Genomic DNA, 22,727 nt, shown 5'->3' on the forward strand with positions numbered 1-22,727 from the left:
TTGGGGCAGAAAGGGAATGAACTTAGAAATAAGTGAGGAACACGGTGGTAGAAAGGCTAAACCCAGGTCAGGACAATCAACCAGGTGTCTGCGAAGGGTCAAGTCTCCAAAATCTCTGCGGACCAATATTAGAAGGGAATAAACACAAAGGAAACCCCAACTGCTTCGATTACACTCATATCTATTCTCTTGTGGTGGTTCCTTGATGTGGCAGGGACTGCTATAATAGAAAGCAATTGCATTTTCAAGGGCAAGAGACTTTGCCACTAAACAAGATGATGTCATCCTTCCTGATGACGAAGAGGAAGGGGCGATCAGCTCTGAACACCCTGGACTCAGGGAGCTGCTTTTCTACGATGTTGGTTCCTGTGGCAGCAGTGGCCTCTGTGCCCTCCTCGGTGACCTCTATGTAGGACTTGTGCATCATTTTGGACACATACAGACGGCCTCCTGAAGCTATACCAGAGAGATCAGCTCTGGATTCATCAAAGATATCTTTCAGCCCTAGGGCTCTTAAGTGGTGTTTGATTTCATAATTCTTCTCTATCTTGAACTGAGGAAGAAACACCTCGACATACTGAGAGCTCATTTTTCTTGGATTGGTCCACTCCATTAGATTCTGAAAGGTCAGTCTGTTTTCAATCTGTAGGAATATTGAAAAGGCAATTCAATATTCTTAAGAGATAGATAAAACACCAACTACAAAGATAGATGGTTTTCCATAATTATCCTCTCCTGGATATTTGAGTGTATGTCAATGGGTCCAGGGGAGTCTGAAAATGGGAAATTATTAACACAAATAGTTGAAGCACTTTTTTTAAAAAAAGACTTTATTTATTTATTTGAGAGAGAGAGAGAGACAGAGAGAGAGAGAGACAGAGATGGTGACAGAGAGTACAAGGAGGGAGGAGAGGGAGAAGCAGGCTCCCTACTGAGCAGGGAGCCCAATGTGGGACTCAATCCCAGGATCCTGGGATCATGACCTGAGCCGAAGACAGACGTTTCACCGACTGAGCCACCCAGGCGCCCCAAGCACCCTTTAACAAATCATGTTTAATTTGCTCTGCTATGACGAGGTATGACTTACTTGCATTTCAAGGCATTTCTGTTCTCTGAGCACATATGAACAAATACAGCCAAAGTGAAACAATAGGCAGGTGAAGGAATTAGGTTAGCAGAGATCATCAGAGGGAGAAAGGAGCTCAGTGGTCACTTAAGTCAGCATTTCTTGACCATTTCCCATCAGGAAAGACACAGAAAATGGCAATGTTTGCATAGCTTGCAGGAATAACCAATGGAACCACAGGTGGCCCAGGGCAAGGAACCCAGAGCTCTAACCTCCAGGGTTTAGGTGATCAGCACCTTTCAGCACAGTCACCTACACCATCTGGGGGGCTTGGATCCAAATACTCCTTCCTACTCAACACATGCGACAATGAAGCTCAAGACATTGTAGAAATGTGCCAAATTACATAGCTGGGCACCTCGGCTACATAGCTAGGAGCTCACGGCTCTCTCTCCAGCACCACTGCTGCCCCCAATGATTCACGAATGGAACTCACCAACTCCTGAATACTGAGAATTGATCAGAGACTAGTCTAGACTTATACAGGGGAGATTTTTCATGCACATTATTTACAAATCTTATATGTAGATATTTGTTCTCAAATTGAGTCTCATTGGAATTCTAAAGAGCTTTTCACAGCTACCATAATCAAAGACCTAAATTTATATAAACAAATTTTGTCTAATTTAAATTTTATGTGTGTAAATTATCCAGTTTATGGTTAATATACAATAACTTCTCATTTCTGAATTAGAATTTTTTCCTCATTTAGCTCACTGTAAAGCCAACTTCCCCATTATTTAGTTACATAGGATTATGTAGGTCTGTAGGATAATGTAGGAATATAGATTTATACTCATCTGATCCAAACATTATTAGGAAGATCTAATACAGAAAAGAAAAACTTAGACAATAAGTACAAGAACAAATCTATCTTTTGAGTTATCTGCTGTTTTGTTTTATATGGGCTACTTCTTCTGTTATCACAGATTATTTGAAGCTAAAATAACTGATGTATGCTAAAATCTAATTGCGATAAAGGTTATCAAGTGAATTACTGGTTTAAAATGAGTACCAATATTTTATAATGTCACTTAAGGTTTAACAATAGCAACTTCATGACATTCCTCTTGCTAGTCATGTCAAAAAAGGTAATTAAAATGAAACTAAATGAAAATTTATAATGATTCAGTGGTTTTGTCCATTTAGAAATTGTATTTCCAAAGTTCTAAAATCGTGTTTCTAAATCAGGAAAAGGATGGATCAGTCACAGGGCAGTCTCTAACCTCTGTTTTTTCCAGACACAGCAGCTCAGAGTGAGACCATACATTTCAGTGCTCAAAGCCCCAGGACCCTGGACCCCACTGTATCATTCCTGCCTGAAAGTGCTTAGTCTGTCAAAATTCCATAAATACATAAAAGACTATTTTCATGGCCAAGTGCAAAAACCTAAACTCATGCAGTTTTCCTTTCAAGGCTGAGGTTTGAGAGGGTTCCAACTTCATAGCTATTCAACTAAAATTACGTTAAACTGAAGTTAATCTCAGTAACTATAATGGTGTCTGGCACTACAGTAGGTACTCCTTAAATATTTGTCAAATAAATGAATAAGAGGGCAAATCTCTAATTCTTACAGCCTGAAATCGTCAAGTTGAAGCATAAAAACACAATGAATAATATCCTCAACAGTCAAAGTGGCAGTAGCAACTTACTTGGGACAGGTCATTCTCAGGCAGCATAATGAACATGCTTATGCCACCATGATACTTGAGCTCAAGAATCTGCATGGGTGGGTCTCTAATGACAGAAAAATTGAACTTCCGTTCTTGATGCATCATGGCGACTGCTTTCCCAGGACACTGAAAGTCAAGTCACACACAAAACATTTTATTAGCCCACCTTATTTCACTTGTAAGAATAGTGCTTCGGTGTCTGTCTGGTTGATCCTACAGGTTTTTCCTGACTTGCTGCAGTAGGGGTTGCAGTGGCTCACAGCTTAGGGAACGGGCCCAGAGATTAACTGCCTGAGTTTAAAACTTCCAGTTGTGCAACTTTGGGCAGTTACTTCACCTCTCTGTGCCTCCATTTCTCCATCAATATAATGGATGTAAAACTAGTCTCTACTGGATAGGACTGTTGTAAAGACTGTGTGAGTTAATATACCTAACACTTGGCATATTGATTTGCACTTAGCGTCTTATCTAAAAATGTCTATATGATAAGTAATGAATAATTATCAAATAGCATTATAATTAAAAATAAATGCTATAGATTTTTTATTTTTATAAGACCTCATTCTTAAATTGTGTGATTTTGATAGTACTGGTCCGTATTTTACTTCTGATGAAAGAAAGAAATCCATAGTATTCATAACAAGATTTATCATTCATTCATTGATCTTTGATTTCTACCAGCTCTCAGCCCTCCTATGTCTAAAATTTTTGATGTGGAAAAATGCGGAAAAACATTTCAATAAATGAAACTAAGTTTAAAAGTTTAACCTGAGTTTCTCTGTCTAAACACAAAAGGCTGAGTGATTAAAAGAAACTTAAGAGGTCAATTAGTGGAATTACCTCATTTGTGAGGATAGGCCTACGGTGGTTAAGTTAACTTGCCTAAGACAATGTAGGTTTTGTGAAGCAAGGCAAGGACCCCAACATAGCACTTCTGACTCCAAAGCCTTTGATGTTTCTACTATTCTATAAGATTATTGTGTACAAATTGGTAAAATACACACACACACACACACAAGAATATATGTTTTACAAAAGTTGGTTAAGACTGACACTTGGAAATGCATAACTTTACTAAACATAACTTTTTCCTTTGTAAAAGCAAACACATCCTTGCTTTGACTCAGGAAAAATCACTGATATTAAATAAATGGAACTATACACCCCACAGTTAGAATCACAAAAAATAAAAACCATACATTTGTCATATTTTCTTCATATAGGCATCCAACTAGAATATCTTAAAATAAATTCATACTTTATTACCTTTCTCAAATTTGAATATATTTTAAGAAATATCAATTTATGGGACATCTCCAGTTGTGTACCATAACCTGCATTATCAGGAAAGTAGGTTGTTTTATAAGCAATTCACCATAGAGTGTTGGTAAGCAGTCGAAGAAATAAGTAAAGAAATGATGAATCCATCATTTGTCTATGTAAATACCATAATTTCTGCAAAGGAATACTATGGCAAAAAAACTTTCTTTTTCCTTAAAGATTTTATTTATTTATTTGAGGGAGAGAGAGCACAGAGGGAGAGTAAGTGGAAGAAGCAGACTCCCCGCTGAGCAAAGAGCCTGATGCGGGGCTCCATCCCAGGACTCCGAGATCATGACCTAAGCCAAAGGCAGATGCTTAACCAACTGAGCCACCCAGGCCCCAGCCAAAAAAATCTCCTTAAAAAGGTTTCCATACCTTGGGGGATTTGAAATGGCAATTTACTGTTTCATTCTTGGTGAAGGCCAACTCCCACTTGCCTTTGAAGTACACAGCACTCACCAGCACCATTACCGCAGAGGAGCTTATGCTACCTGCTTGTAAGACGTTCTTGATTTTGCCTTTTGAAAAACAAATGGAGAAAAATTGTTAAATTTTAATGTAATTTTTTATTGTTTATTTTTTTAGATTAATGTATTTATTTGAGAGAGAGAGGGAGAGAGCAGGGGGAGGGGCAGAGCGAGAGAGAATCTCAAGCAGACTCCCCACTGAGCACAGACCCCGTCTTGAGACTCAATCTCACCACCCTGAGATCACAATTGGAGCCAAAATCAAGAGGCGAACGCTTAACTGACTGAGCCACCCAGGTGCCCTGTTAACGTAATTTTTTAAAAAACACAAGGTGAACGTATTTTCCTTATGACATAATTATAATAACAATGATATTAGTAATAACCTATGAGCAATTGCTCTGTCCAGTAGTCTTTGAACACTTCATCTGCAATATTTGGTTTATTCCTCACAAAATCTCTGTGAGGCAGGCACTTTCCTGTTGAGGAAGCTAGAACACAGAGAGATGAAGTAATCTGTACAACATCACACACAAGAAAGTTAAGGCACCAGGATGCCGACCAAGACAGACAATTCCCAAAGCTCCTCCTTGCTGGTAAGCACCAAACTGCCTTTCCTGCCTTGACAAGGCCACAGGAATCCAAATATAATTTAACCCCATTCTGTTGGGCTAATTCCTTCCTTCCTTCCACATTAACAAGATTTTTGCTGGATGTCAACCCTATTCTCAATACTTGAATCACAACCATGAAAGGCACAGTCCCTGTCATCATTGGGCTCATGGTCCAGCACTGGGGAGCAGCTGTACACACTGGTACCACAGCCATGGGCTGAGTGTGCTGGGGGAGCACAGATGAGGGGCACCCATCTCTGATCTGGCCCTCTGCTTGAGCTGACAGCAAGGTGGGAGGCAGAGAGAAGCTGCATAGAGCAGAGGCTGTTTACCCAAACACATGGAAGCCTGGAAGAGCATAGTGTATTTGGGGAAACACTAACTCGTTTCAATGCATAGGAAAAGTAGGGTTGGAAAGGTTAGAGGCAGGGGCCAATAATGAAGAGCCTTGAACTTCTGGTAATAATTTTGGGTTATCCTGAAGGCAATGGAAAATGATTGTTCAGGATTCCTTGGAAGATGAAAAAGGACACGGTTATGATGGGGCAGATTTACCTTTCAAAAGGACTGCTCTGGTAGTTTGTGGAAGTTGGGGAAAGGATGATAAGACCTGGGTGGGTTTATTGGAATATTTACAGTATTTTGAAGTGTTCCCCCCCCAAAATGAGTATTGAGAACAAATGCTTGTCAAAATAAGAATAATTTTAAGATATATTTTCATGAAAAAAGAAGGAAAAGAAATAATTGGTCCAGATGGAAAAAGGTATCAGCAATTTGATGCCCTTAAGAATTACACACTACATAGAATTCCATTCAGCTATTAGGAAAAGCAATTGCATAGTTCATCTTGGTTTGTGAAGAGTGTGTTTGAAACATGTGGTGGCCAATGGTCAAAGTAAGCCTCTACTGCGGTAATGATGAATGAACAAACAAAAGAAAACTGAGACACTGTATTCTTGCTCCCAGAACTAACTGTAGTATGTTGAATGTCAGCAAGTCACATGTTTCATATTTTTGAGACAGAACCAGACTCAGCAAATACATGTATATTGTTCCGAGTATAAATCCAGGTCAAGCCTTAAGTAAAGAAATAACTAGGTTTGGAATCAATTGATTAACAAAATAGCAATGAATACATTTCATTATTTGTTTTGAACTCAACCAGAACATCAGCTGGAATTCAATTTTTAGCTGTGTGAAAGACACTTACCAATAAGGCAATGTACTTCTTCTGGAAGGTACTACCTTTGCCACATAGATTATTTTGATAAATGAAGAGGATTTTAAAATGAAAGATAAATTATTCATATTTTAGAAGAAGCAATGATATAAAAATGTATTTCACACACAGTAGGATGTCATAAGTTTAATAAGCTTCTTCAAGAAAAAACAGTAAGATACTGGATTGAGCATTAGAATGAAATATTATGTTGTGGTCATTTAAAATAATGTCCTATAAACCGCTTCCAGTCTTTGTTCACTAACCAGATATAAGATATTGAGGATAACTGAGTAAATTAGTTCAGCTTGTCACTAATTTATGAAATGATCATAATGAAATCAATACTTGTTTCATAGGATTGTTTCCCAATCCAATGAGATAATGTAATAGGTAAAATTTCTGAAAAGTATAAAGCATTCAAATTATTAAGATTACTCAGAACCACAATGACAAATACTAAAGCAATTTTCTTTCTTTTTTTATTTAATAATATATTTGATTTAACCAATATATCCCAAATATTATCATTCCACCATATAATAAATATAAAAAACTATTAAGGATATGCTTACATTCTTTATTTCATACTTGGTCTATGCAATTAAATGGTCATGAAAATTGCAAAGTGGTATGTAAAAAGTGGGAGATAGAATGTGAAGAAAAAAAATCTAGACACAGATGTGAATGTAGGCTCCGAAGATAACTAGGTCAACTTATTCTTTGTGTATAAGGCCGAAGACTAGAATAGAAAATGGGAAAAGGAAGCAGTGATCTGTTGAGGTGCTATGATTGTGAGGAATTTTTGCTCGCCATTTTTAAATGTGATTAAAAAACATATAACATCAAATTTACCATCTTAACAGATCAGTTGTATTTATTATATACGCCTTACTGTGTATCACATCTTCAGAACTTGTTTTGTTTTGCAAAACTGAAACTCTAAATGCATCGAACAACTCCCCTTCGCACACCAACCCTGAACCCCTCGTAACCACCATTCTGTTTTTTTAAAACTGAAGTATATAAATAAATAAATAAATAATAAACTGAAGTATAATTAACATACAGTTAGATTAGTGTCAGATGTACAATATAGTAGTCCAACAATTCTATACATTACTCAGTGCTCATCAAGGTTAAGTGTACTCTTAATCCCCTTCACCTATTTCACCCATCCCCCCACTTACCTCCCCTCTGGTAACCACCTGTTTATCTCTGTATTTAAAAGTTGGGTTTTTGTTTGCTTATTTTTTTCTTTGTTTATTTTGTTTCTTAAATTCCACATATGAATGAAATAGTATTTGTCTTTCCCTGTCTGATTTATTTCACTTGGCATTATACCCTCTAGGTCCATCCACATTGTTGCAAATGGTAAAATCTCATCCTTTTTACTGCTGAGTAATATTCCTATCTATCTATCTAAGTATAGAGATACATATCACATCTTCTTTACCCATTAATCTATTGATGGGCATGTGGGTTGCTTCCACATCTTGGCTACTGTAAATAATGGTGCAATAACCACAGGCATGCATATATCTTTTCAAATTAGTGTTTCCATTTCCTTTGGATAAAGACCCAGTAGTGGAATTACTGGATCATATTGATAATTCTAGTTTTAATTTTTGAAGAACCTCCATTCTCTTTTCCACAGAGGCTGCACCAGTTTGCCTTACCACCAACAGTGCATGAGAAATAATGAGCAGCACTCATTACTTTGGATTAGGAGGAACTATTCCTTGCATACCTTGCAAAAGACGTCCAGCTTTAAAGTTGACCATTCTCAATATTCAGATATCACTGACAAATCTTGTAGAAAAATAGGGTTGCACTCACCATGTGTCTCATTTTCAATCCATTTATTAATTTTATATCTGGTATCTTCTACGTCATTTGTAAAGTCAACTCGTTCCACTTTGGCATTGTATAATTTTTCAGCACACTCAATATAGTTCTATAAATATAAATAATTACAGTTCTATAAGTAATACACAATTCTTATAGTCACAAGTCACCATCAACTAAGCATATAACAAATCTGTTTTTGAACTTGTCTCATTTCCGCCATCTTACTCAAGGACTCATTCCTCACTCAAAGATGAGGAAATATGGCTAGAAGTGGGAAAATATGGCTAGAAGGGTTGCTGGAGAACCTGAAACTGAATTTGCACAGCAAACACGTTATTTGAATTTAAGTTTATCTGAAGTGGATGGGGGGGGACTAATAGGGATTACTACTAAAGCCCACTCCCTTGGCTCTACCACTGCTTTCTCACCATAAATACTTCAACAGCATCCTCGCTCATCTCCCTTGCTTGTGTCACCCTTCCTACTGAAAGCATTAAGAAGGTTTCCAGGCTACTTCCTGTACTTTAGATAAAGTTCAAGCCCCTGGACCTGGCCAGCATTTGAAAGAAAGAAAGAAAAGTCAAGTTGAAGAGGACAAGCAGAAAAGGCGAGCGCTCCAAGCAGTAGTACCCCCAGTGGAGTAAGAGGATCTTTGCACACTCCAGAGACCAGCAGGAATTTGCGATGACTGAAGCATGTAGTGAAAGGGGGAAATGGAGGACATAAGCCAGGACAGAGGAAGAGCATGAGTGTCTTATTTGCCTTGACAAGGTGATTTCTTTTTATTTTAGGGAGAGTTCTTTAAACGATTTAAGCAGGAGAGTAATACAATTAAATGTGTATTTCATAAAGGGGACTCTGAAATCAGCATTGAAAAAAAAACTGATTGGAAATAGGGGAACGTCCTTATAGTTTTTCCTGAGGGATATATAGAGGTCCTGAACGGAGGTGCTGGCAGTTTCCAGGGCCATGGGGAGGACAAAACAAATTTTAGAGCTACACTAAGAAGGTAGCTCCTTCTTATCCCCTACCCTTCCATTTCCTTCTTGAACACTTCAGACTCAAAGCCATTAGAAGAGGCAAATCTAGGTAGGGATACATCTCAGAGTGGGGAGGACCAGTATGGCAGAGCTGGAGGGCAGAGCCCTATACAGTGAGGAGCAACTCAACACAAAGTATTAGGGGCCAAAGGAAACGAAGAACACATTGCCTTGTCAGGGAAGCCGAGCTCGGGAATGCAAGCTCAGGTAGGTCCAGAGGCATCCCTGAGGAGGGATGGCCTCATGTAGGTGTTAGATCTTAAAACAGTGTGAGGTGGGCATCCCTGTGGGGTGTCAAAGCCCAAAAAAGTGAGAGGGACAATGCTGTGGTGGGCAGACTACTATGGGGTGTGGGGGACTAAGTGGAGGGAAGAGGTATACTCATGGAAAGGCAGCTAGCATGGAGGGGCAGATCTCTCATGGGATGAAGAAGGTGTTTTCACATTGGAAGGGGCAACAGCATCAGTGATAGGAGATGGGTTACATAGAGGGAGATTGATCAAACAAGTAAATATGTAAGAATAATGGCAGCCAGATTTCTCACTGTTAGAGAAGGGAGTTAAACAAAAACAGAAAGAGAGAAAACAAAAAATGAACCCCGTTGGTGTTTGATGAAAATTGGAGATATCAGTAGGAACCTGTGGGTTTCACTAGATTTAGGTAAAAAGATGAACATCAATTTAATATGTGCATGTATTTTCCTAAAAAGGAACTAGGGTTCCTGGAGAAATGGCTGATTCTAGGGCTGAGGCAGGAAAAGAAGGTGAGATTGGAACATCTCATGGTGCCAGAAAGAAAGTCCTCAAATGAGGGGGGCAAGTCAAAGAAACACAGGCACCAATAGAAGGGACCATTTGAGCTAACCCTTTGGCTAAAACAGGACACCATGGGTCCATACTGTTATAAATAAACAAATAAATATGTTTTACCAAGAATGTGATATTTACACAGCCTGAAAGCAGTTCCCCACAAAGTATTTAACAACAAAGGGAAAAAGAGTAACTTCAAAGCAGAGAAACCCAGCAGACATCCCTGTAATCACGTGACCAAGGATGGCAGGATGAGCAACGGGATAAATCAGAATCCTGCTAGTGTGCCACAGGGATAACACAACGACGACAGAACACCTGGATGTTTCCATAAAATCTGGTGCAAGTGTTAGCTAGTGCTATGGTGATAATCCTTGCATAATACGTAAGTATATCAAATCAATATGTTGTACAACTTGTACTATATTACATATCAATGATATTTCAGTAAAGCTGGAAGAAAACAGGACTCTAATCATTAAGACACATCAAACAAACCCACACTGAAGGGCGTTCTAAAATACAACTGGCCTAAAACTGGACACTGTGAATCATCATAAAAAGTGTCAAGATCATGAAAGTCAAGACAGGCTATGAAATGTTCCAAATTGAAGGAGACTAAAAGTGAGTCAACAACAGAATATAATGCATGAGTCTGAACTAAATCCCTTGCTATGAGGGATGATGTTGGGCTGGTTAGTGAAACTCAAAAGGAGCTGAAGATGAGCGGACAGTAATGTACACTGTTAACTTCCTGATCCTGATGGCTCTATCGTGACTATGCAGAAGAATGCCATTGTTTGTAGGAATTACATGAAAGTATTCAAATACGATAAAGCATCTCAAATGGTTCAGGGGGAAGTGTTCTTTCTACAATACTTGGAACTTCTATGTGAGTTTGAAATTACTTCAAATGACTTTTCTTTGAAAATAGAAGGAAAACCTATAAGAGCTTCTTCACTGATGGACTGTGAAGCTCTGGGAAAGGGAGAAGTCAAAGTTGATCAAAATACCTGGTAGGTCCTTCACTGAAAGAGAACCCAGGGGAAAGAGAATGTGTGGGGACAGGAGAGATGGTGTGTTGGAGAACCTGTAGATGCCCACCTGAGGACTTGCAGTAGGCAGGCAGAGAGATGAGCATGACACTGAGGGTGAGGAATGACTCATCACACAACCACGGAGAGCTGCGGAGGAATGGAGGACAGCGTCGAGGAACTAGAAACTTTCCAAGTAGACCATCTCTCCCTGGTGAGACGGCAGACTCAAAGTAGAAGAGGCCTGACGGCGGAACCCTAAACAACACCAGTATTTCAGAGATGAGTAGAGGAATGAAGATAAACAAAGGAAACTGAAATGAAGGAGAAGGTAGAAAACCAGGAGAAATCAATGCCATGGAAACAATGAGAGGGGAAAGTTTCAGGAAGCTCCAATAGTGCTGAATACTAAAGAGGTGGGTAAGACCAAAACTGCAAAGTGCCTATAGCGTGGTGTCCACTGGAAGCCATTAGTCACCTTGGCAAGAGTGGCTTCAGGAGAACAAGGAAGGCAGAAGCTGTTTGCAATATATAGAGCAGTGAGAGAGGGTGAAAAAACGGATTCTGCCTATACATATCACTCTTCAAAGAAGCTTGATTTGTCAAGTTTAGACTGTCAGAGTGAGAAACACAGAAATGGGAAGAGAATCATGGGATAACTTTCAAAAAAAAGTAGTGAAAAGTTTAGAGATAGGTATCTGGAGCACATTTATATGCGATGAGGAAGAAGACAGTAGAGTGACAGAAATTCAGGAAAAATACTGACGGAAACATCACCAAGAAATTGGGGGCGGGGAAGGGGGTGAGGTGGCAAGAAGAAATGGAGGAATTATCCATTAAACAAAGTATTCCCTCTGAAATTGAAGGGAAAAGGGAAAGGGAGCAGGGTAAAAGTCGGGATATGGATCGCCCTGATGGTCTCTATTTTCTTTGTCAAGTACAAGACAAGTGGAGGTGGGAATTTATTGCTTAAATAAGAAAATGCATTATTCTGAGGCAGATGTGCTTCTACCTATAGAAGAGAAGGTGGAATATAAGACAACTCAAGTCCAGTTTCTCTAGATACAATTTGTTCCATGAACTTATATAATGTATTCATCCTTAAGAAAGAGACATTGCTTCCCCTCTCCCTCAGCTTCTCCCCCTGCTTGTGCTCTCTCTCTCCCTATGAATAAATAAAAATCTTTTTTAAAAAATTAAAATAAGTAACATTTTAAAAAAGAGACAACTGTTGCTTTGTCTCTTGAAAATTCTTCCATTAATTTTAAGAAGATCAAACGGCTTATCCAGAACTACAATATTCATCCTATGTATACTACAACATGCATTTCCATTTCAGTATTAAAGTAAGTTCCTATTTAAAAAAAAAAAAGAAGAAGAAGAAGAAAAAGTAGTTTGAAAGTTGAAAGTGCTTGTGCCAAGTATGGAAACTCTATTTTTGAGGTGAACATGACAAATGGTTGTAAAATTTAGGACTAAGTCCCAGTGTTTGGTCTTGGCCAGGCGGAGAGCAATAGGAGTGCAGCCAGTCCCTTCCCCTGGCCAGTCACCCAGGAGACCCGAGCAGCAATTCTGAGGAGCACAGGGGTATCAACCTGAGGTCTCAGGCTATCCTGGATGACCCAGACATCTGCCCACCTCCCGCACCCGGAGGCAGTTGTTGACACCCTGTTACTGTCATGATTCTGATGACCAGAGGAAGCAGGATGTGCACTGAAGAAAACCCAGGGATATTTCCACTAAACCCCATGGCTTCCCGTCCTCACCTTGGCTCCCAAGGCACTGGGCCCTTCTCCGGCTCCAGAACTACCTAGACAACTCTAAGGCAGCAGAAACCTAGAGCTCCTGGCACAGACCTAGTTGAAACTGATGGTGGCAATAAAGGGTTGCTGGGAACTTGAGAGAAGCAGAAGAGCTTTCAGCAACTGGTGTGAGGAATGAGAGAAAGAAATTACTGTGAGCGCCAACTGCTAGACAGCACAGAGAACATCTAGCAGGTCTGGGAGCCTGTGGTATCGTGGTGGTGACCATAAACGCCAAGGCTTGGCACAAGTGTGGCTCAGTGGCCGAGGCACAGCTGCTGAGGCAAGTCATGGGACAGATCTAGGTGGGGCTTTGTCAGGGGAAAGAGACAGCTGATAAGTTGAGAGGCGATGGAGAGATGGAAAAATTGCATAACTTGATGCAGTTGAAGAACAGGTAGAGTGGGGCTGAAATAATGAAAGAACGAGAAGCATGGAATTATGTGGCCACTGACGGGGCAACTCCAGTCGTAGATTTCAGGAGTGGAACAGTTCTGGGTGTTGATGAGTTTCAGGGTGTGGCTTGGGCATTTGTTACTGTAATGGAATAGGGAGAGAAGGTGAGGAGACTTTAAGGAGGGAAGCTGAGCTCACAGCTGGGTGTCACAGGGACACTGAAGTCACCCCAAATGGTCACAGAGCTTGGGGCAATTTGGAATGACATTCACAGAGGTCTGACCAAGACAGGTTGAGCACAGATTTGGGGAGGAGGACGGAGAAGGTATCAGAGATGGTGGCTGGATCTTCTACATACTTTTTGTAAAGACAATTTATACATTATTATTATCCTCATAAATTCAGTTAGACTCACCCATATTCAAATATGAATAAAAAGCTGCTACACAACAAAATGTAGAAAATGTGGAGATGATCTATCTTTGTACTGATCTGACAACTGAAAGTTGACAACAGTTATGCTTTTAATCAAAAGTAGTTTTTAGAATAACTAACTGTGTTTGTAAATATTTGGGAGGAAGAAAATGGCAGCGTCTATTTTCCATGTTGGTGATCAGATCTGACCTTTCCTGTGCTGGGTGCATATGCTGAGTGCCAGATAAAGGAACATGGAAATGTGCTATAAATAGTAACATGATAGACACATCAACTTCCAGGTTAAAAGAGTGAGCAGTCCCTCGGGGACTCTGCAGTATGTGTGGGAAAAGAGACACAAAATGTGGAGTTGAACATACAAGGTGGCCTCTAGAAAGCTTGTGCAGGATTCTTTTGGAAAGATTCAAAAACAAAGTGGCCTAATGCTTCATACTTGCCAGGCTGCCAAAGGGCTTGGGCGCGGTGTAGGAAGGGGCAAAGAATCTGTGTGGGTGACAGACAGAGGAGAAAATAATGGTTGGGTGGAGCACAGACAGCTGGCAAAGACACAAATGGAGATTAGCCCAGAAATGTCACGGAAACAAAGCTTTATGGTTGTCTGACAAGTGGAGAATTATAAGGGAGAACAAACGTGCCCGGAAAATCATGGCCACTGCACCTGCTTGAACAGTACTAACCAGCTTCCGGTTGTCACAGAGACAGTGGCTCTAAAGCATGGGCTGAGCCCAGTAGCATATAGGGAGCAGTCTGGGTCTCACTGGTCTTTGGGTGAGCAGAAAGCCATGGTGAATGAACTGATAACACAGACAGTGCACAGGAACATGAAAACTTCACCTGCTGACCTCAAGTGAACCAGTCCCTTGCCTACTGTCCAGCCTGAGCAGCTCCTCTGCCAGTGGCTGGCCGGATCTGCCTATGTCCCCTACAAAGGGCTCTTCCGTAAGTGATCTCACTGCAAAGTTACTGTTGGCAGGAGAGATGAAAGGGCGTGGCTGAGAACAGAGGAGGTGAACTCAGCCCTGGGGATCCACAACGATCCCAGGAGACACAAAGTTCAGAGGAAAAGCAGGTAGACTTTTTCCTCAGCTGCCCACCGACAACCCTAAATGGGCCACCGGCTGCTCCCACCCCATTACAGCCCCGCATCACTGCCAGAGGACATGGTCTCCTCTGTTTTGGAGCCCCTCAGTCTGGGCACCCTGAATATGGGGATCACTCAGCTCAAGTACAGCTATACTCTAGAAACAGGGAGACGAAATTTCGAAGACATCTGGGGACATAATTAGCACCTATACGAAAAAAGAATCACCATTGTATCGCTCTGTAGAAAGACAAGCCTTTTTGCAGATGATGAGTTGAACAAGACTAGGGTCCAGAGTGGAAATGACCTGTGATAGGGGAGGCCACACTTACCTTATGAAAGTCAAACACTTTTTCTGCAAAAAGACCGTTGGCAATGTGGAGTTTGTAATCCTGATGGGATGTGTTTATATCAGAGAGAACTCTTTTCAGTTGAGACTGAAGGCCTGGCTATTATTAAAAAAATTTATAAAAATGTATTATAGGACTGTAGATATATATGCACTCTTATTTACACATGAAATAAAACGTGTATATTATACCATGAAAGAACTGAAAATGATGCTTGTAAAAGCAGCAATGCCACCTCTATTTACAATTTCTCGCCTTTCTCATAATAGTATCAGTGATCAAAGCTGATTACAAATTTTACTAAAATAATTAACCTTAGAATAAAATTATTAACAGCAGATAATGAGTTTGCCTCACATGTATACTAAATAATTCATTTTACCAACATAAGTTGGCTGTGAATATCAAAGGATAAAAGCAAAACATTTAGTTCCACACTATCTTGCCAAATTCTGGCCAACGCACAAGTAAAATATTGGTAAATTAATAATTAACAAGTAAATTATCAAAAATTGTCTTTGAGATGCCACAAGATGGAAATCTGAGTGAGACATATTCCTTTGCTTTGAAAGGATGGTAAGCATAATTATGTACATTGGCACGATAGTAACTTCTCTAAATTTAATCTTGCACTCTCTTTCCCTGAAAGAACGTGTTGTCTTTACCTGAGCGTGAGAAGAGCCTCCCCATCCCGAGGCTGTGCTGAAGTGAAGCATCTGCAAACAGGGAACAAGAAAGCAGTTAGCAGGTCCTGCTTGACAGGAAGGGACCCCACGAAATAAAGGAAGGAAGAGACTTCACTGTTAGTGGTTGTGTTTGTGTGTGTGTTTGGTAGCACACAGGGCAGGCGTGACAGGTGCAGCCATCCTCTTGACTTGGTTAAAATACAGATTATTCATTGGGGAAAGCGCCACAGGCTGGCAGCGTGAATAAATCGGTGGCTACAAAATGAATTGTGTCTACTAATTATTTTGGTTCGCTCATTCTCGTGGAGCAATTTAACAATTACTCACTGATTAAACCTCGACAGGGATCAAAAAAATGATCATGGGATCATGAAAAATTTTATTTACCCACACGGCGGGCAAGATTAAGGCTAATTATGTAGGCACCAAGACATAAAAGGGAGACGTAGTTACCTAATATTCAGAAAATCCTAAGTGTGAAGTAAAATTGGGACTTGAGAGATGTGATTTAAAATCCTGCGATTATTTGAAACAAACAAAAAAAGATCCTGCAATTATTTAAAATTAAGTCGTTTCAGGCTTTTCCTTTTCCAGTGCGGCTCTCATAATCCCATTATTCTAATAATTGCTATTCTGCCCAGGCTTTAATTTTCTATTGCACTTCATCTGAATTTCCCCAGGCCCTTATGTCCATGGGATCTGAAATGCAAAATGGCTTCTCTACTAGGAAGTGATAAAGGGTACTATGCACATGATCATTTATGCAGCGGTCTGGAGCAAAATGAATGTGCACTGTCTCCCAGGCATGGATAGATGATACACAGAGACAGGCAAGATTTTCTGTAGAAAGATGTAGGTTTTCTTTAAGGGGTCATATGTGGGAGCACTTGGGTGGCACAGATGGTTAAGCATCTGTGTTTGGCTCCAGTTACGATCTCAGGGTCCTGGAATCGAGCCCCTTGTTCGGCTCCCTGCTCAGCATGGAGTCTGCTTCTCCCTCTCCCTCTGCCTCTCCCCCTGCTTGTGCTCTTTCTCTCTCTCAAATGAAAAAATAAAATCTTTTTAAAAGGGGGGGTCAAATGTGCTATATTTGAACCATATCCCTGGTGGGAGGTAGAAGTAGGGAGAAGGGGTGAGGGAACACTCTGACGCTAGGTAAAGAAATTATGGATGGGAATCTAATTAAGTCAATGTTGCTATCAGGGCCTCTGTGAGGGCTTTCAACTTTCAAGACTTTGGACCCCTAATTAATAGCACCATCTTATTGGCTCAGAGGAAATGGAATAACTCAGTAAGATATATGAAAACATATGAAGGCTATGAGTGTCACTATTAGTCTTAATAGGTCACAGAGAACTGGAACCTACCTCAATTCCTACACTCTCTAAATCTGAAATAATAACTAATACAAGATGGATTAGGAGATAAGACAAAGGCAACAAGGCAAACTTGATAGACAAATTAGTAGTCAACTTAAAATTCACCGGTGGGGGCCTTTGCAGGCATTGAGGCGCCATGCTTGGCACCCCAGATGTCACCCCCCACCCCCAAGTTCGATGCCACTGTGAAGCATGGAAAATATCAGGCTCCTTTCTCATTTTGCCTTGGCATTGGATATACTGGTATTCGGGAATATATGGATGTACCAGAAACATAAAATATCATGGTACAGTGTCAGGACTCAAAAATGCAAATGTATTTTCTGAATTAACTCTTGTGGAACCGAGGCAACATTATAAAAAGTATATGAATCCCCAGAAGTCATTCTTGTTAACTTTTTGAAAAAAACTTTAACAACTATAAACATTTATATCATTTTTGATCATGTCTATCTTACTCTGTTTTGATATTATCAAAATATTACTCTGTTTTGATATTATCTGGTTGTCTCTTCTGACATTCCTAATTGGCTTTTAGTAAACTGGACTGGTACAATATTGAGGTGACACACATATATTTTTATATTTTCAAAAATTCTAAGATATTACACATTCAACAATAAAACTACCATGACTAAAGATGAATAGTGATACCAGTAAATATTCAAATGTAATAGGTATTAAATAAACTATCAAAGGGCATATTTATCACAATTCAAAATGCCAGCAGTCCTGTGCCCTCATATCCCCTGACTGACCCTATGTAGGAAAATCAGAATTTCTTTTTCTTGTTCATAACTGGTAACATATTCAGATAATGGTAAGCAAGGAAAATCATGGGTCAACACAATGTAAGAAATTTTAGGATCTTTGGAATGAGGTAAAAAAAAAAAAACTATGAATCATTGCATCCCAATGGCCTTCTCCCTATGTATTCATACCAAATTATAAAACTATTACGTTTTTGAGAACACAAAAGTGGTAGAATAAGTAACATAGTACAATGATTATTTTTTGAAATGTTTTTGGTAAAACCCAATTGTTTTAGAAAATTCAAATTTATATAACTTTTAAATAACACTGTAATGTAAAAATATGATTTAAGATAAAAATTTATGACATAGCTTATTTCAATGAAATTCTATGGGAGAGAAAAGAAAAATACATTATAAAAAGCATGGTATTAGTGTAAGCAGAGGTGTTTCTGTCTCTTGCCAAACTCCTGTTTACCAGAAGGATCACCAAATCATTTTCCATACGCTGTAAAACAAAATCCACGAGGTCACATTAGAAGGGAAAAAAAGTTTTCTGGGTCTTTGTTTTGCTTGGTTTTGTTTTATATACAAGGGCATGAAGTTCGTTTTTAAGATGTGGAGCTGGGAGAGGTGGTTTGGATAAGAACTTTGAACACTTCCTTGTGGATATCTGTTTCTGGCCAGCGAGATGTGGATATGCATTTCTTGAATTACACATTACATCTTTCAACTAGGAGACCCTGCAAAAATGTGAGAGGTGGTGCTGCATGGCTATAGGAAGCAGCCCTTCTCTCTCACTGGCTGCCTGAACGAGCCCTGAGGCTCTCAGCAGCAGAGCCACAGCACAATCTTGTGGTGACACCCTCCCTTGAAGGGAAAGGGGGCTTTAACGGCACTGTCTACCGGAACCGGGAATGAAGATTGAAGGACGAATTGCTGTCTTCTGAATTAAGAGAGTTATTAAGTCCTGGATTTGGAAGAAATCTGTTCTTACAGAGCAGGGTGGAATGAAAGCCTAAACTCAGTATTGCTTATTGAGCCCCCTGAAATAACACAGCCCGACTGAGACGATCCCTGGGCAATAGGAAGGTCAAAGGAGAAAAAGTAAGCAACTCAGGGCTGAGCTAGGATTCCTTTAAAATAGAAGAGCAACCACCCCACCCCCACCCCCACCAAATACCACTTTTGCCTGGGGCCTTTGCAGCAAGCAGTGTTCCTGCCCCAGCTCCAGCACCTGATCGTTTTGATAAAGACCTTTTTCTCTTTTTACCGACTTATTACTTGAAATGATAACATAACCTATGTTTGGTGTTTCAAGGCTCTGACATATCTTCCAAGTGTTTCAGTCTTAAAAAATAAATAAGGTTTAGCTTTTCCTCCAAAAATAAAAATATTAAAATACAAACCATTGTATTAAAATAAGAAGGTACAGTAATATTGTAACTAAATGAAAAAATATGAACCTGAACACAGAACTTTATAAATAAACATACTTTTCTGCTCTTTCACTCAAATGGCAAGCAGCTGATGTGTCACTTTAACTCCACTGAACCTCATGCCTGCCGACTCTGGATTTCAATGCTATTATCCAGTAAAGGAACCAGGGTTTTGCTGAGAGTGGGTGACCTGAACTGTCTTAAGCCAAGAAAATTCGGGACAGGCCCAGAACATCATGTTGTCAGTTAGCAAAGATACAGAGTCATCTGAAGGATTATTGAAAACGACAACTTTAAAGAGATTTCTACTGGCCCAACTGTGACCATCTCAGGATTGAAAACAAGAATGACCACTAGTCCATGGCAATGCTTAAGAGAGGGATAGATGGATGCCATAAATTACAACTAAACTGATTGAGGCTTGATTTCTCTAAAATATACATATGTGACCCACAGTGTCAAATGTTGGGTATTACAAGCAGAAACTAACTGGGAGAGAATTTGGGGACTGGAGGAGGAAGCTAACAATTAATTTCCAAGAAGGTATCCTACAGATGACTAAATATTTGTACAAATGAATTATATGAATGTTTCTGTGTCTACAGTTGCATGTTTTTCCTCTTAGATGTTTCTTATAGGAGGTTATAATAGCCAAGAGGTATAAAAAGTAACTCAGGAAAGTCACTGATTCCAGCAGTGACAGTAAAAGAGCAGACCTCAGTAAGATAGGCTCTTTGAATTCACTATGACCCATCTCCCATGAGCTGTTGACCCTGTCCACCAGGCAGCTGGGGGGCAAGGAGACCTCAGGAAATGAACCAGGCAATAGCCTGAGAATGTTCCTAACCTGAAATCATATAATAATGAATAACTCTGTCTTCTGTTGTATTAAAGGCTTGGGGTTTTTCATAGGTGTGGAGCCTACACATCTTTGTCTAACATATGGAACAGGAACAACTTTTAAGCTATTTGTTAAGTGGATACCATGAAATCAACCTCCATAGTTTACAGGTGAGGATACTGAGGCCCACATGGATGAACTAATTTTCCCAAATCAGAATTTGGATCTGATTTTCTAACTCCCAGAGCAGTGTTCTGTTTCCATGATACCACATTGCTTTACTTGGTTCTAAAACATTATGTACTTATACTAGCGAATGAATACACTTTTATTAGGTGCTAAGTTTTTTTCCCCAAAGGCTTTATATTTGTTTACCAAAATACTAACTTTAAAATAAATGAGGCTTTGCAATAATATACCTCGGGCTGCATTTCCGTTTGGTGGCTTTAAGGCAAACAGTTCTCTACTGTGGGTTATTTCTGCTTCCTGAGGGATATCTAGAAATAAGTGGAGACATTTTTGATTGTCATGACTGGACAGAGGTAATGGTATCTAGTGGGGAAAGGCCAGGGACGCTGCTAACCCTTCTACAATGCACAGAAAAGCCCCCTCACAACAAAGAATTATCGGGCTCAAAATGTCAGTGGGACCGAGATTTAGAAACCCTGATTTAGAAGATCACCCTGAGTTTGAATCGTAGTGCTGCCACTCCCTAGCTAAGATGGCATGGATAACAGTGCCTACTCGTTGCTATTGTGAGCCGCCAATAAGATACCCGTAGAGCTTCTCCCAGAACAGGACACCGATGAAGTTCTCAGCAGTTAGTCGTTGCCATCTCATTAAAGGTGTTCAACGTACTGTGGCTGTGAATCACTCCAGCTCTTGGGAAAATGGCATTCTGGGACTCGGTGGTTACTCTCTAGCAACAAATATTCACCAAGCTATCCGGAGTGAGAAACGAATTGTCCTAGCTTAGATTATCTGCACAATCTTCAAAAGTGATTAGCTGTGAAAAGTTACAACACGGACAATCTTCCTCTAGCTCTCGTTTATGAACTAAAATAAAGGGGGGAGCCAGGGGGCAGAAAGGGATGCCAAAGACCTCCACAGGCAGCCTGGACCTGGGATCTCACCTGCTACTGAGCCACTACAGTTCCGTGACTGTGTCCCTTCCCTGCACAGCCTGGTTCAGGGTAGTGTACAAGGGTGAGTTAAAAAGCACTTTCTACATGTGCTGGCGACAACATGATAACCATTCAGGTAGGCTGCTATTATCTGGAATGTACTATTATGTCACTGGTGCCCACGTCACTCACGTTGAAAGTGGGACTTCACTGGTACCTTCTTGCTGCTCTTCTTCCTCATCTACGTCTACTCGTGCAGTGGTTCCCAAGCTTTAGTACGCACCTGGAGCATTTATTAAACCACAGATTGCTGGGCTCCAGCCCCATGGTTTCTGATTCAGTGGGTCTCAGGTGGGGCCCAAGACTTTGCATCTCTAACAAGTTCTCTAGGTGATGCTGAAGCTGCTGGTCTAGGAAACGCATTTTGAGAACCACTGTACTAAGGAAAGAGTCAAAGCGGCAGTTCTGAGAATATTCCTGTTGTCTCCCACCTCAAAAACAAGTGCTACAAGCAGTGTGTCTTCTTCACACCCAGAGAGGGACTCACTGAGATGTCTTCATTTACATGGGACCATTGCAGTAGAATACTGTCTTGTAGGAAACAATTTGCCCTAACTGATTAATCGCAGAAACCATGGCGGTGGCACAACCAAGACTGACCTTATCAATCTGGGAGGCACAGTCACCTCGTGCGCCCAAACGGACCAGGGCCAGGGCCGTGAAGATGCTCAGAGAAGAAAAGAACACATTTTCACCTCCTTGACTGTTATCCATCTCTCTGAACAGATTGAAGCAAAACTCTGCATTTGCGGCAGCAAGGGAGGCCATTGTGGAATGGAGCGCCGCCTAGAGGACAAAGAGAAATGGAATGAGTTCCAAGCATGTTTTCGGTGCTTATGATGGTTTTTATATTCATTTATTTTTGTATTTGAAGCTTCATTTCTTCAGCCTTGGATGTAACCATCAAGTAACTTAGAACAAAAAGAAAAACTTCCTTTGGTCCTTATGACCAACACTCTAAAACTCTCTCCTGCCAACATCATGATACCCTCACTTTGTTTTACACTGGTGATCTTTAGTGCAATGTTTCTGTGTTTCTGCCTATGCTCTCACACTCATACTCCCACTTCTTCTTGATGTCGCATTTCTATCATCAGTGGCCCCTGAGAGTTCTGTTTTCAACTCCTAAGCAGACACACATTCTTGGGGTCTACCATTCATCAAATCACCCCAGCTTTCTAAGCTGTAATAGAGCAAAAGTGCTCTTTGCAGTAAAACAAATATTA

General features: G+C 40.2%; 1 protein-coding gene across 2 annotated transcripts; it reads right to left on the minus strand.

The window, feature by feature from the left end:
* Nucleotides 1-244: 244 nt before the first annotated feature.
* Nucleotides 245-22,269, minus strand: SERPINB7 (serpin family B member 7). Of its 2 annotated transcripts, XM_008704882.1 has the most exons (7): nucleotides 22,102-22,269; nucleotides 15,886-15,936; nucleotides 15,203-15,319; nucleotides 8,262-8,379; nucleotides 4,498-4,640; nucleotides 2,779-2,925; nucleotides 245-643 (listed from the first exon to the last, which is right to left on the minus strand). In XM_008704882.1, the coding sequence occupies exons 1-7, from the start codon at nucleotides 22,267-22,269 to the stop codon at nucleotides 245-247; spliced, it is 1,143 nt and encodes a 380-aa protein (XP_008703104.1). The 2 variants fall into 2 exon arrangements, with proteins under 2 accessions (XP_008703104.1, XP_008703113.1); XM_008704891.1 differs by lacking the exon at nucleotides 15,886-15,936.
* Nucleotides 22,270-22,727: the final 458 nt, after the last annotated feature.

The sequence above is a fragment of the Ursus maritimus genome, unplaced genomic scaffold, assembly GCF_017311325.1.
Source record: "Ursus maritimus isolate PB19 unplaced genomic scaffold, ASM1731132v1 scaffold_18, whole genome shotgun sequence".
Classification (NCBI taxonomy): domain Eukaryota; kingdom Metazoa; phylum Chordata; class Mammalia; order Carnivora; family Ursidae; genus Ursus; species Ursus maritimus.